General features: G+C 47.9%; 1 protein-coding gene across 4 annotated transcripts; it reads right to left on the bottom strand.

Moving 5' to 3' along the window:
- Positions 1 to 864: 864 nt before the first annotated feature.
- Positions 865 to 14,567, bottom strand: LOC310762223 (uncharacterized protein). 4 transcript variants are annotated; one of them, XR_014547899.1, is made up of 8 exons: positions 14,050 to 14,567; positions 8,115 to 8,180; positions 7,126 to 7,620; positions 6,888 to 6,963; positions 6,365 to 6,447; positions 5,103 to 5,229; positions 2,329 to 4,186; positions 865 to 1,376 (listed from the first exon to the last, which is right to left on the bottom strand). XR_014547899.1 is itself a non-coding variant. In XM_083612922.1 (7 exons), exons 3-7 carry the CDS (start codon positions 7,549 to 7,551, stop codon positions 2,511 to 2,513), a joined length of 2,388 nt encoding a protein of 795 aa, XP_083469048.1. In that variant the 5' UTR covers positions 7,552 to 7,620; positions 8,115 to 8,180; positions 13,419 to 13,869; the 3' UTR covers positions 2,416 to 2,510. The 4 variants fall into 4 exon arrangements, 2 of the variants coding, with proteins under 2 accessions (XP_083469048.1, XP_083469049.1); XR_014547900.1 differs by lacking the exon at positions 14,050 to 14,567 and adding an exon at positions 13,430 to 13,869; XM_083612922.1 differs by lacking the exons at positions 865 to 1,376; positions 14,050 to 14,567 and adding an exon at positions 13,419 to 13,869 and having other exon boundaries at positions 2,416 to 4,186.
- Between the last annotated feature and the right edge of the window lie 218 nt (positions 14,568 to 14,785).

Below are 14,785 nucleotides of genomic sequence, written 5' to 3'. Positions count from 1 at the left end.
ATTGATTTGTTTTGTTTAACTTTTTAATTTTTCTTTCTTATTCTTTCTGTAATCTTTAAACTTTTAATAAATATTATTTTTTTAAAAAAACTTACTCAAAAATTGAGGTTTGTCTTATACACGGATGGTGAACCCCAAATTAAGAAATCAAAATTTTAAACATCAAACAGAACTTTGATATTTTCCTAAATATTCAAAACACTGGTATTTTTAGTATTGTATATTTAAACATCACCGGCAGTGAGCTTTTTTTAGGTGATTGCAGCTCGCCTCCACCCCCTCCATCCGCCGCCACTGTGCCAAGCCCACCCGTGCCTGAACCTGAGCCCGAGCCATTATACCTTCTATTTATGTATGACTGAGGGGGGGGGGTCATTTATCCTGAAACAGTGAAAAGATTCCAGAACAGTCATATATAAGTGGGATTGGCACTCTGAGCATGCGCAGCTTCAGCTGGAAGTGCTGATAAAAGTAGAACTTTTGTTTTTTCCTTTTGCAAACAACTGACCAACAAATGCTGCCTACAAACTGTAGGGTCATGACTGCCTATGGACTGTGTCCGCCTGCATCTCGCTGCTAAAAAGAAAGAGACTTAAGTATGACGTTACAGCTCTTGCTATAATGATTGTAAATAGTGTTACCGTGAAGCATTTATGACCAGTCAAGCAATAAAACACTTGACTGAGTTTTACGGTGTCTGTGAATGTTTTTTCTCAAAGTGTAGCTTCAACTGCTGACCACTGCTTCCAGAAACTCTGCTGAAGGACTGGAAGCTGCTAACAAGGTGCCTACACATGAGTATACTCATGCAGCAAAAGTGTGATGGACTGTGACCTTTAATACTCCTTGGAGGAAAAGGTGGTATAAAAAGGCAATAAATGAATTTTAATAAGGACAAATGTAAGGTTCTGCACTAACACAGGAATAATCAGCTGCACATATATACAATGGGTAATACTTGGCTTGACACGAGTCAGCAGTGTGATGCTGCAGTCAAAAAGGCTAATGTCTGCATCAACTGAAGTATAGTGTCCAGTTCAAGGTCAGACTAGTCCTTGGACAGACTACACCTGGAATACTGTGTCCAGTTATGTGCAGAGGAGGGTGGTTAAGATGATCAAGGGTCTGGAAAACAAGCCTTGTGAGGAATGGTTTAGGGAACTGGCTGTGTTTAGCCTCGAAAAGAGGAGGCTGAGATGGTGGAAATAGCTCAAGGAAGAGCTTTCTGGTGGTAGAAGCTGTTAAACAGTGAAATGAACTCCCTCAGAGGGTGGGGGGTGCTCCTTCATTGGAGGATTTTAAGCAGAGGGTGGATGGTCATGTCATGGATGCTTCAGCCGAGATTCTTACATTGCAGGAGGTTGAACTAGATTAACCTTGTTGTTGTTTAGTCGTTTAGTCATGTCCGACTCTTCGTGACCCCATGGACCAGAGCATGCCAGGCACTTCTGTCTTCCACTGCCTCCCGCAGTTTGGTCAGACTCATGTTTGTAGCTTCGAGAACACTGTCCAACCATCTCGCCCTCTGTCGTCCCCTTCTCCTTGTGCCCTCAATCTTTCCCAACATCAGGGTCTTTTCCAGGGAGTCTTCTCTTCTCCTGAGGTGGCCAAAGTATTGGAGCCTCAGCTTCACGATCTGTCCTTCCAGTGAGCACTCAGGGCTAATTTCCTTAAGAATGGATGCGTTTGATCTTCTTGCAGTCCATGGGACTCTCAAGAGTCTCCTCCAGCACCATAATTCAAAAGCATCAATTCTTCGGGGATCAGCCTTCTTGATGGTCCAGCTCTCACTTCCATACATCACTACTGGGAAAACCATGGCTTTAACTATACGGACCTTTGTTGGCAAGGTGATGTCTCTGCTTTTTAAGATGCTGTCTAGGTTTGCCATCGCCTTTCTCCCAAGGAGCAGGCGTCTTTTAATTTCGTGACTGCTGTCACCATCTGCAGTGATCATGGAACCCAAGAGTAAAATCTCTCACTGCCTCCATTTCTTCTCCTTCTATTTGCCAGGAGGTGATGGGACCAGTGGCCATGATCTTCATTTTTTTGATGTTGAGCTTCAGACCATATTTTGCGCTCTCCTCTTTCACCCTCATTAAAAGGTTCTTTAATTCCTCCTCACTCACTTCATGGATCACTGCCCTGCCGTGGCGAAGGGGCTTGAATAACTCGGAGAAGCTATGAGCTATGCCGTGCAGGGCCACCCAAGATGGACAGGTCATAGTGGAGAGTTTTGACCAAACGTGATCCACCTGGAGCAGGAACCGGCAAGCCACTCCAGTATCCCTGCCAAGAAAACTCCATGGACAAAGACAAGAGATTAACCTTAGGGTCCCTTCCAATGCTACAATTCTAGGATTCTCCCCACGGTGAATTATTTAATGGGACGTGAGCTTGGTGCTCTTACTGAAGTTCTTTCCATATTCCAAGCACTGATATGGTTTCTCCCCTGTATGAATTCTTCAATGGGCCACGAGATTCCTCTTGGAATTGAAGTTGTTTCCACATCACAAGCATTTTAATGGTTTCACCCCTGTATGAATTCTTTCATGTGAAGTGAGACTTCCTTTCCAGGTGAATCTCTTTCCACATTCCAAGCACTGATATGGTTTCTCCCTGCTGTGAGTTTTTTGATGGGAAGTGCGATGGGAATTTCGACTGAATCTCTTTCCACATTCCAAACACTGATATGGTTTTTCCCCTGTATGAATTCTTTGATGGGAAGTGAGATTTTCCTTTTGGTTGAATCTCTTTCCACATTCCAAGCACTGATATGGTTTCTCCCCTGTATGAATTCTTTGATGGGAAGTGAGAGTCCCCTTGGAATTGAAGCTGTTTCCACATTCAACACACTGATATGGTTTCTCCCCAGTGTGAATTCTTTGATGGGCCGTGAGATGGGCCCTCTTACTGAAGCTCTTTCCACATTCCAAGCATTGATATGGTTTCTCCCCTGTATGAATTCTTTGATGGGAAATGAGATGGGTGTTCTGATTGAAGCTCTTTTCACATTCCAAACACTGATATGGTTTCTCCCCTGTATGAATTCTTTGATGGGAAGTGACACTTTCTTTCCGACTAAAGCTCTTTCCACATACCAAGCACTGATAGGGTTTCTCTCCGCTGTGAATTCTTTGATGGGAAATGAGATTATCCTTCCGAATGAAGCTCTTTCCACATTCTAAGCACTGATATGGCTCTTCCCCTTTGTGAATTCTTTCATGTGATGTGAGATGGGAGTTCCGACTGAAGCTCTTTCCACATTCCAAACATTGATATGGTTTTTCCCCTGTATGAATTATTTGATGGGAAGTGAGACTTACTTTCCAGGCGAAGCTCTCGCCACATTCTAAGCACTGATATGGTTTCTTCCCAGTATGAATTCTTTGATGGGAAGTGAGACCTTCCTTCTGGGTGAATCTCTTTCCACATTCCAAACACTGATACGGTTTCTCCCCTGTATGAATTCTTTGATGGGAAGTAAGATTTACCTTCCAAGTGAAGCTCTTTCCACATTCTAAGCATTGATATGGTTTCTCCCCTGTATGAATTCTTTGGTGGGAAATGAGGCTTTCCTTGCAGGTGAAACTCTTTCCACATTCAAAGCACTGATAGGGATTCTCCCCACTGTGAGTTCTTTGATGGGAAGTGAGTGGGCCCTTCTGACTGAAGCTCTTTCCACATTCAATGCACCGATACGGTTTCTCACCACTGTGAGTTCTTTGATGGGAAGTGAGATGGAAGTTCCGACTAAAGCGCTTTCCACATTCCAAGCACTGATATGGTTTCTCCCCTGTATGAATTATTTGATGGGAAGTGAGACTTGCCTTCCAGGTGAAGCTCTTTCCACATTCCAAGCAATGATATGGTCTCTCCCCGCTGTGAGTTCTTTGATGGGAAATGAGATAGGAGCTTTGACTGAAGCTTTTTCCACATTCCAAGCACTGATATGTTTTTTTCCTGCTATGAGTTTTTTGATGGGAAGTGAAACTCCTCTTGGAATTGAAGCTGTTTCCACATTCTAAGCACTGACAGAGTTTCTTCTCAATGGGATTTTTTTGATGGGAAGAGGAATGGAAGCTCTGACTGAAGCTTTCTCCACACACCATATAGTTATATGGCTTCTCCGCTGTGTGGATTTTGCAGCAGTCTCTCTTGTTCTTAATTTCCAATTCATCAGCACCTGTGACAATAAGAGAAATGGATTAGAGCCTTAGGAAGAAACTGAGCTCCAGATTATGGAACAATGATAATCAATGCTTGTGAGAGAGAAAAAAGAGAAAGGAGTTAGACAATTATTTATTCATTCATTTATTGATAATAATTAGTATTATTATTAATAATAATACCCTGCCCATTTGGCTGGGTTTCACCAGCCACCCTGGACAGCTTCTAACAAAATATTAAAATACAATAATCTGTCCAACATTAAAAGCTTTCCTAAACAGGGGTGCCTTCAGATGTCTTCTAAAAGTCTGGTACTTGTTTTTCTCTTTGATAACCGGTGGGAGGGTGTTCCACAGGGCAGGTGCCACTACCGAGAAGGCCCTCTGCCTGGTTCTCTGTAACTTGGCTTCTTGCAGTGAAGGAACCGCCAGAAGGCCCTCTGCACTGGACCTCAGTGTCCAGGCAGAATGATGGGGGTGGAGACACACCTTCAGGTATACTGGACCAAGGTTCTGATTTGAAAGAGAGGTAGAGCTGGATATTATATGCATACTGATGAACACCCAGGTCTTACTACAAGGTTCAGTGTCTTTGTATTAACTGACATATTTATAGGAACCTGAGGTCAATAAAGCCTAACTCTTTTCTGGGATGGATTTTGCTTTGCCCAATCATGGACTCTTCTCCATCTCCAATGTTAGTTTTCTCTTGAGTCAACCAAAAACCCTGACAGAAGCTGTTTCAACTTTCCTAACAGCTCCGAAGCCTAACTGGAGGGAGAATATGCACAGACAAAACAGTTGATAGTCCTCCATTGGGGAGTTAGAATCCTTGATGCTGTAGATGGTGCTGTTGAGCTCCATCCAATTACTGGAGGTTTGTCACAATACTCAATATCAAAACAGAAATTATGAAGCAAGAGGGAGTCTTACTGAGAGAGTCCATGACCTCACGATTCTCCTCCATGACTTCCTTATGCAGAGTTCTCTGGTCAGGATCCAGCAACACCCATTCCTCATCTGTGAAATGAACAGCAACATCTTCAAAGCACACTGGACCCTAAAAGAAAAAGGTTGTCCTCTTAGACAGCATGAAGAATATAAACTGTACACCGCTCTGCTATTTTCTGCCTGTGAATTGCTGTGTTGTTTTAATTGGATGGGTTTGCTGCACATTTCAATTATGTGAGCTTGTTTTAACATTTTAATGGAATTTTTGTTGTGTATTTTAATGATGGGTATTAATTTTGTGTAATAGGGTGAAACTTCAAATCCTTCTGTCTGTGCAAGCATTCCAGCTTGCCAGATGGAAAGATCCCCACTCTACTCCCCATTGCGCTGTTCTTGGCGGGGGGGGGGGGGGCTAAAGCCAACTGCAAGGGGTGCATGGGGGCACAAGGAGTGGCAGGAAAGGGAGCTGAGCCCCATTGTGCAACTGATGTGGCTGGCTAGAGGACTCCTGGCCACTGCTTAGAAGCCTGTCTTAGCATTCAACAATAAATATATAAAAAAAGTGCAACAACATACCGTATTTTTCGCTCCATAAGACACACTTTTTTCCTCTTAAAAACTAAGGGGAAATGTCTGTGCATCTTATGGAGCGAATGTGTGGTCCCTGGGGCTGGGGAACCCGGGCTTCCCCCACCAGCCCCGCAAGCTCTGGGAGCGGAGGCAAGGCTGCACGCAACCTTGCCGCCGCTCCCCGACCTGTTCTGGGGGCTGGGGTCGGGGGAAGCTCGGCTTCCCCCGCCCCAGCCCCGTGGCTAAAAACAAAGCCAAGGCAGTGCGCAACCTCTCCAGCCGGGAGAGGTTGCGCACGGCTAAAAACGAAGCCAAGACAGCGAACCCGGGCTTCACCTGACAGCTCCAGAAGCCTGTCTGCTGCTCTTTGGGGCTGGGGTGGGGAATAAGATTTTTTTTTATTTCCCCCCCTAAAAACTAGGTGCGCCTTATGGTCCAGTGCGCCCTATGGAGCGAAAAATATGGTAAATAATACTAGCAACACTCAGAAACCTAGTTAAGGAGAGGTGGCTGTTGATTATTCACAGCACACAAATCTTCTGGAATGGCATGATCAGACTTGTTAAGGGCAGTTTCACAACAGCAAGAGGAGGGGGAGAGATTCATTTGGGCCCGGAGGCACCCAGGCAGCCCCACCCCTCAGCCTCTTTCCCCACAAGGCTTCTTCCTCCTACTTGATCTGGTTCCACAGCCGCTGCTTCCCCTCCAGCACCATGAAAAGATGGAGGAGCATGTCTTGATGGCATCATTTGGTCACCTGTAAGTAAGAAGGCAAGTAGGAAGACACAGGTGCATGCTTCTCTCAGAGGTTAAGCAGCACGGCTCTAACTTCAGATGGGCCTTACATAAAGTCTTGCCTGCTGAGTGCATTTGGATGTTTGTACTCATTTCACATTTTCATGCTACAAAAATGGATCTCCTCTCCTTGGGGTTCTTGGGACTCAGCTACACAGCCACAAATAAAAGGCTTTAAGTGTGTTTTCAGTGCAATATACAATGTGACACTAAATGACGGTGGTGAGCCTTATGGAAAATTCAATGTATTTTTTAAAAAGCATTTTCAGAACTGTTTTTATGTGTGTGTAGACTCCATGTTGGGCCCAAATGTCTTCCTCAAAAGAATTCAAAGAACCCATTATATTAGTTTCAAAATCAATAGCATGTGCCAAAATGTAGAAAGAACTCATCAATCCTTACCCAGCAGCCTCTCTCTGGTTTCCAACAGAGTCCTCTCTGAGGAACCCAAGCCCTTTTCTGCAAACAGTTCCTTTCCCTGAAAGAGCAACAAGGATTTAAAACAGAGAAGTTGGAGAAATACTGGAAAAGGAATGGCAGAGGCATTCCTTGGATGCTTTCCAAAAAAGGATGGGATTTAGAGATGTTCTCCCTCATGTTTGGAGCCCCTTAGGAGCACCCAGAGGAAAGTCTCTCTCACCTGCTGCTCTGCCTGCTTTCTCTCCTCTGCCTGACTCAGGAGAAAACCTTCAGCCAGGGCTACTGCCTGGGAACTGGTCTCTGCTCCGCATTCCCTCACCCAGCACTCCATCTCTAGTGGAAGGACAGCCAGGAACTGCTCCATGATCACCAGGTCCAGCATCTGAACTTTTGTATGCCTTTCTGGCTTCAGCCACTGACCATCAAGACGGTAAAATTGGTTGCAAACTTCTCGGGGTCCTTCAGTCTCCAGGGAACAGAGCTGCCTGAACTGCTGGCTCTGCACCTCTGAGCAGAGGGTGTCCTCCTCACCCAGGACCTTCTGCAGAGAGTTTCCCCAGAAACTCCCACTGCTCCCAGTTTTGATAGCATGGCCTCTTCCTGCTTCAGGGTCAGCTGAGTCTTGCTCATCCATTTGTGCTCTCATGAAGCCTCGCGGAGATCCCTTTTTCTTCTGCCAAGTTCTGTCTGTCCCAATTAGAAGCACTAGCAAATCCTACAAAGCAAGTGCATTGTTCTGTTATAAAATTGGTACACTGTCAGGAGAAGAAAAATGTTCCCTGAGTAAGCGTGGATGAGTCTTACTAGGAACCAGGGTTGGACTGCACCACAGCACAGTCTCTGAGCTTTCTCTAAAAGAAAAAGGAAGAATTTAGCCCTCCTAGAAGTAATGTTGCCATACAAAATGTGCAGACAACTGAGGGCATTTCTGTGAGATGAATACCCCGCTTGTTCCTGCCTTTCAGTCAATGCATGAAGTCAGAACTGCGACTGACGAGTGAGTACCAAGTGCATTGTGGACACTAGGCTGTGGTGGGGGTCCTAAACCTGGGGCCCTCAAAAGCTGCTCCCCGTCCTGTCCTCCCCCGCTAAAAACACATTTCTTTCCTGTTTCTGTCTCATTTTCTAGCACTTGGAATCTCCAAGGTTCTCAAAACATACTACTGGTGTGGGGTCTCCCCTTTTTTGTTCTGAGGGCCAGATACTTACCTGGCCAACCCCCTGAGGATGACGGGGTAAGTTCAAAGCACGTGGGGGTGGAGCCAAGGGACAGCGCTAAAAAGCAAGTAAAGAAAGACTCATCTTATTTCTGAGATCGTAAGTTGTTTTAAACAGTTTTAATGTGGTTTTTAATGTTGTAATCTGCCCTGGGAACTGAAGGTGAAAGGTGGATTAATAATGATGATGATGAAGATGATGATGATGGTGTGACAAAGCTTAACCCACACACAGCCATATATGCCTGGGGGTACTCCTGAATCCAGCAGGGTCACTGGAGGCTCAGGTGGCCTCAGGGACTAGCAGTGCCCATTTCCAGCTCTGGGCTAGTTTGCCATCTCTGTCCCTTTGGGACTGTGAGGAGGTGTCCCTTGTAATCCATGCTCTGAATCAGATTGAATCACTGCAATGTCCTCTGTGCGAAACTGCCCTTGAAGAGAAGACAGCTTCTCTGTCTTCTCTTCAAGTCACCCAGCAGCTGTGTGTGGAGGAGCGGAGACGTGAACCCAGTTCACCGGATTATGAGTCCACCACTCTTAACCACTACACCACGCTGTAGGAGGACTTGGAAGATGGTCCAAAATGCAGTGACCAGATTATTGGCTAGCTGGTGGGCTCGCTCTCTTTATTAACTGTATTTATATCCCACCTTTTTCTCCAAAAAGCTCTACTTGGCATACACCCCTCCTCATTTAATCCCCACAATGACCTGAGAACACATTTACTTGCTTTTTTAAAACTGCTGCATTGGTTGTGAGTTCATTTCTGAGCCCCATTCAAGGTGCTCACATTATCTGAAGAACCACCTCCTTCTCTAAAATACCCATTGGATGTTTTTGGATTGGGAGGAGGACTCTCCTGTGTGAGTGTCTGGGGGCCCTGCTCCTTCCTGCCACTCACCATCTGGCCTGGGGTGGGGCCTGAAGCCTCACAGGGACTGCTGTGCTCTGCTGCCCAGGAGGACTCTCCTGTGTGAGTGTCTGGGGGCCCTGCTCCTTCCTGCCACTTACCACCTGGCCCAGGGCAGGGCCTGACGGGCCTCACTAGGACAGTTGCTGTTACTGCTGGAGGGGTGCAGAGTGCTTTTAAAATGTTTTAAAATTTTTCTTTTGAATTTTTTGTATGTGGGGTGGGTGGGGGTGGGATGGATGTTTATTGGGCCTGGGAATTTGTTTGATTTTACGTTTTTGTAATTTTTACTGTTTTTTGTTTGTATTGTTTTATTGGGTTTTTTTTTTAAGGTTTTATTTTGTTCTTAAGGGGAGGGGTCAGGGCTGCCGGGGAGTAGGTCCCAGCCAACAAAATGGCTGGGGCATGTTTCACAGGGGGGGATGGACTGGGACAACCGATCTCAGTGATCACGGGTAGGAGGAGGAGTTACGCTAAGACCAGACCATGTCATTACAGAGGAGGCAGGTTTAGTCGTTGTCTGAGGACTATCCCTGCCTCCGGGTCTGGTCCTGACCGGATGGATACTAGAATCAGCAAGGGATACCCACATGACCTGAAGGTGCTGCTGTGCAATGCCAGGTCAATGATTCATAAAACCACTGCCATCCATGACTTCATCATGGATGGAGGACTTGACCTGGCATGTGTAACAGAGACTTGGTTGGATGAAGCAGATGGGCCTGTCCTTGCCGCCACTTGTCCACCAGGTTTCTCTTACGCACAGCAACCCAGGTCATGTGGGCGGGGAGGGGGGGTTGCAGTGATTTTTAGGAAGTCATTAGTTTGCACCAGGCGTCCTATTGGGAAGACCCAGTTTTCCGAGTGCATGTTCTGGAAGTAGGGGCAGTACAGGATTCCTTTTGGTGTACCGATCTCCCCGCTGCACCAAGGATTCCCTGCCCGAGCTGCTTCAGGTTGTGGCGGATGTTCTCCTGCAGACACCTAGCTTGGTTGTCCTAGGGGATTTTAACATCCATGCCGACACGACCTTACAAGGGGCCGCTCGGGACTTCGTGGAAAGCATGGCCTCCATGGGGCTGTCCCTGAATAAGTCTGGCCCAACCCATAGCCGCAGACATACCTTGGACCTGGTGTTTACCTCTATGGATGTTGGTGATCTGACACTAAGTAAAAGCGAAACGAAAGAAGTGCCATGGTCAGATCACTTCCTGGTGCAACTGGACTTCTCTGCGACCCATCCCCTCTGCAGGGAGGTGGGACCAATTCGGATGGTCCGCCCCCGCCACTTAATGGATCCAAATGGTTTCCAGAGAGTGGTAGGGGATGCTTTATCCCATGTTGATGGCCTTTCAGCCGATTCCCTGGTGGCCCGCTGGAATGTGGAGTTAACCAGGGCTATTGACTGTTTGGCTCCGAAGCGCCCTCTCCGATTGCATGGAGCCCGGACAGCCCCGTGGTTTTCCACGGATCTGAGGGCAATGAAACAATCGTTGAGACAGCTAGAGCGCCGGTGGCGGATAACTCATTCCGAATCTGACCGGACACAGGTTAGAGCTCAACGTCGAGCCTACCAAGTGGCGATAGCGACGGCGAAGAAGACTTTCTTTGCCGCCTCTATTGCATCTGCAGAAAACAGCAGGAGGAGACTTTTTCAGGTGGTTCACAATTTAGCGAAACTACCTGCGACATCGGGGCCCAGTACGGGCCACATGATCTCCTGCAATGATTTTGCAAAGTTTTTTGCAGATAAAATCGCTCAGATTCGGGAAGAAGTAGACTCCACCGTGGGAGCAGGGACAGGGCGAGAGAGTGCTAGAGTCCAGTCTAGTCAAGTTGTGTGGGATCAATTCCAATCTGTTACCTCCGAGGATGTGGACAGGCTGCTTGGACGAGTGAAGCCAACCACCTGTCTCCTGGATCCTTGCCCATCCTGGCTTATAAAAGCTAGCCAGGAAGGACTGGGCGATGGGCTTCGTGGGGTGGTGAATGCTTCCCTCCGTGAGGGAGCCTTCCCAGACCCGCTGAAAGAGGCGGTTATTAAACCGCTTCTTAAAAAACCATCTTTAGATGCGGCCACAATGGCCAATTATCGCCCAGTCTCAAATCTTCCCTTCTTGGGCAAGGCGATTGAGCGAGTGGTTGCTGAACTCCAGGCACGCCTGGAAGAAGCGGACCATTTGGATCCCTTCCAGTCGGGATTCAGGCCTCATCATGGGACTGAAACTGCCTTGGTCGCACTGGTTGATGATCTCTGGTGGGCTAGGGACAAAGGTGAGAGCTGTTTCCTAGTTCTGCTGGATCTCTCAGCGGCGTTTGATACCATCGACCATAACATCCTTCTGGACCGTCTTGAGGGGCTGGGAGCTGGGGGCACTGTCATACAGTGGTTCCGCTCCTTCCTCCTGGGCCGTGTTCAGAAAGTGGTGGGGGGGGGATGAGGGTTCAGACCCCTGGGCTCTCACTTGTGGGGTGCCTCAGGGTTCTGTCCTCTCCCCCATGCTTTTCAACATTTACATGCAGCCACTGGGAGAGATCATCAGGAGCTTTGGGCTGGGTGTTCATCAGAATGCGGATGATACCCAGCTCTACCTCTCTTTTAAATCAGAACCAGTGAAGGCGGTGAAGGTCCTGTGTGAGTGTCTGGAGGCGGTTGGAGGATGGATGGCGGCTAACAGATTGAGGTTGAATCCTGACAAGACAGAAGTACTGTTTTTGGGGGACAGGAGGCGGGCAGGTGTGGAGGATTCCCTGGTCCTGAATGGGGTAACTGTGCCCCTGAAGGACCAGGTGCGCAGCCTGGGAGTCATTTTGGACTCACAGCTGTCCATGGAGGCACAGGTCAAATCTGTATCCAGGGCAGCTGTTTACCAGCTCCATCTGGTACGCAGGCTGAGACCCTATCTGCCTGCAGACTGTCGCGCCAGAGTGGTGCATGCTCTGGTTATCTCCCGCTTGGACTACTGCAATGCGCTCTACGTGGGGCTACCTTTGAAGGTGACCCGGAAACTACAACTAATCCAGAATGCGGCAGCTAGACTGGTGACTGGGAGCGGCCGCCGAGACCATATAACACCGGTCTTGAAAGACCTACATTGGCTCCCAGTACGTTTCCGAGCACAATTCAAAGTGTTGGTGCTGACCTTTAAAGCCCTAAACGGCCTTGGTCCAGTATATCTGAAGGAGTGTCTCCTCCCCCATCATTCTGCCCAGACACTGAGGTCCAGCTCCGAGGGCCTTCTGGTGGTTCCCTCACTGCGAGAGGCCAAGTTACAGGGAACCAGGCAGAGGGCCTTCTCGGTAGTGGCGCCCGCCCTGTGGAACGCCCTCCCATCAGATGTCAAAGCGATAAACAACTACCTGACATTCAGAAGACATCTGAAGGCAGCCCTGTTCAGGGAAGTTTTTAATATGTGACATTTTAGTGTATTTTTCATCTTTGTTGGAAGCCGCCCAGAGTGGCTGGGGAAACCCAGCCAGATGGGCGGGGTACAAATAATAAATTATTATTATTATTATTGGTAGTCTCACCACGCTCAGAGTTTTGGAAAGGGCAAGTCCCAAGAGAGGCATTCCTTGGTTGGGGAATTCCCTTCCACAGAAGCACACCTGGCACCTTCCGCTATTCACCAAAGCCTCTGACACCGCAGACATGTGTTTACAGGACGCACCCTATTCCTGTGACTGTATTTTGCTTCAACTCTGTTTAATGTTGATTTTAAAAATTGCTGTATCCCGCCCTGGATAATAAATGGAGTAGTAGTAAAAATAGTGATAACAATAACAACAAGAACAGCAGTAACATACATCCTCCAGAAAGTGGGGAACTTGCCTACTGGAATTTGCAGAGGTTTTGTTGCCCCTTGAGGTTACAGAAGAAAACACACACATCATCAGTATTTGGCTCAATCTGGTTGATCTAAATTTTAATATAAACATAAATCATCATCTTCACTTTGAGCCTCCCTCCCACAACTCATCAATAGACCAACATTTCCATTAAGAATCACAGATTTGTAGAGTTGGAAGGGACCATGAGGGCATCTAGCATTCTTCCATTTGCAACATGAAAGGGGGGGGGGGAGAGTTAACCTAAGAGCAACCACAAGCTTGCCTCTCTAGGAGTTTGGCTATGCTATGTTGCTTCTGTTTAAACCAATTCAGGAACCAAGGAATCGAACCAAGGAATCCTACGTTGAACACTCATAATGAAACATATATTGCAGATATTCCTGCAGATGTATTTTGCTATTTTTGTGATATACAAATGACATGAGAAGACTCGGTCTAATTATTGGTATCATTCATTACTTCTATTATCCTTGTTTATAAAGTTCAATAAAAAGTTATTCAAAGAAGAAAGGAAAAAGCACGCCCAGGCCACACCTGCAATGTACCTTCAAAGCAGAATCAGACCCCTTGAAAGAGCCATGGCTTCCAAAGAATCCTGGGGAACGTGGTTAGTTCGGAATGTTGGGGATTTCAATCCTCCGTGCTGCAGATGTGTGGGACTGTTATATCACATGCCTGTATTTACATTCCGGCACTGACTGTTGGAGTCTTGTGAGGGCTGAGAGCTGCCAGGCGAGATTCCCCCGTCCCACCCCCGGGGGTTAACAATCCGTCCTTCCTGCGGGAGGGAGATCCATAGTTCACCGCAGGAAGAAGCGCTTTCTTGTCTCCGCCTTCAATCTTCCGACCGTCTTTCTCTACGGATTGCATGGCTCAGGTTTTCATTTTCATTTTTTGCATAGATATTTATGTCCAAATGGTTCTGTCTGGCTACCCCGCCTGTTAATACTCAATGTGCTTTGTCTCTCGTTCTGAACGGGCTTCTTTGCACGCCCGTTTCCCCCCGACCCAGAGATGCCTCCACAGGGCGGCAAGCAGCGCCTGGACCCCGAGGAAGAGCCGAGGTGCTCAGCTCCCTCCTGCCCCGGGGGGCCCCGCGCACACCGGCTGCGGCCCCGGGACTGGCTCCCCCGCCCCCGGCGCCCCCCGGGGAAGAAAGACTCACCCTCCGAGGCTGCCAGGAGGAGAGAGACCCGAGCGGAAGAGACCAGCGAGGGACCTGCGCCCGCCTTCCTCTCTTATCCTCTCTAGGAATCCGGCGCCATGCCTTTTAACCCTTCGCTTGGGCTCGGGATGCCTTCTTTTCCTGTCCTCTCTAGGAATCCGGCGCCATGCCTTTTAACCCTTAGCTTGGGCTCGGGATGCCTTCTTTTGCTAGGAATCCGGCGCCATGCCTTTTAACCCTTCGCTTGGGCTCGGGATGCCTTCTTTTCCTGTCCTCTCTAGGAATCCAGCGCCATGCCTTTTAACCCTTCGCTTGGGCTCGGGATGCCTTCTTTTCCTAGGAATCCAGCGCCATGCCTTTTAACCCTTAGCTTGGGCTCGGGATGCCTTCTTTTCCTGTCCGCTCTAGGAATCCGGCGCCATGCCTTTTAACCCTTCGCTTGGGCTCGGGATGCCTTCTTTTCCTGTCCGCTCTAGGAATCCGGCGCCATGCCTTTTAACCCTTGGCAAGCCGCCCCCTGGCCCGGGAGGGAGTTCCTGCCTTGTTCTCTTTGGGGGATTCCCTGGGCTTGGGGGCTGAGCGGTTCTTGTTCGAAACTTTCCTTTGTTTGTTTAAGACCCTTATTAACATCTCAGCAAGGGCTTTGCGGAGCTCAGGGGTTTCCTGTACCGGAAAAGGAAGGTTCTCCGAGGGACCTTGTCTTTGGACTAATTTGAATGGCGGGAAAGGAGAGAGA

This window comes from Podarcis filfolensis, assembly GCF_964270895.1.
Source record: "Podarcis filfolensis genome assembly, chromosome: 1".
Lineage (NCBI taxonomy): Eukaryota > Metazoa > Chordata > Lepidosauria > Squamata > Lacertidae > Podarcis > Podarcis filfolensis.
Note: the sequence above shows the minus strand (reverse complement) of the source record. Positions and strands in the feature narration are given on the sequence as shown.

Coding starts and splice junctions, on each gene's coding strand:
- LOC310762223 (XM_083612922.1), bottom strand. CDS start 7,551: ATGAGAGCACAAATGGATGAGCAAGACTCAGCTGACCCTGAAGCAGGA. Junction 6,448..6,887: donor AACCAGAGAGAGGCTGCTGG/GTAAGGATTGAT, acceptor TCTTACTTACAG/GTGACCAAATGATGCCATCA. Junction 5,230..6,364: donor CGGCTGTGGAACCAGATCAA/GTAGGAGGAAGA, acceptor TTTTTCTTTTAG/GGTCCAGTGTGCTTTGAAGA.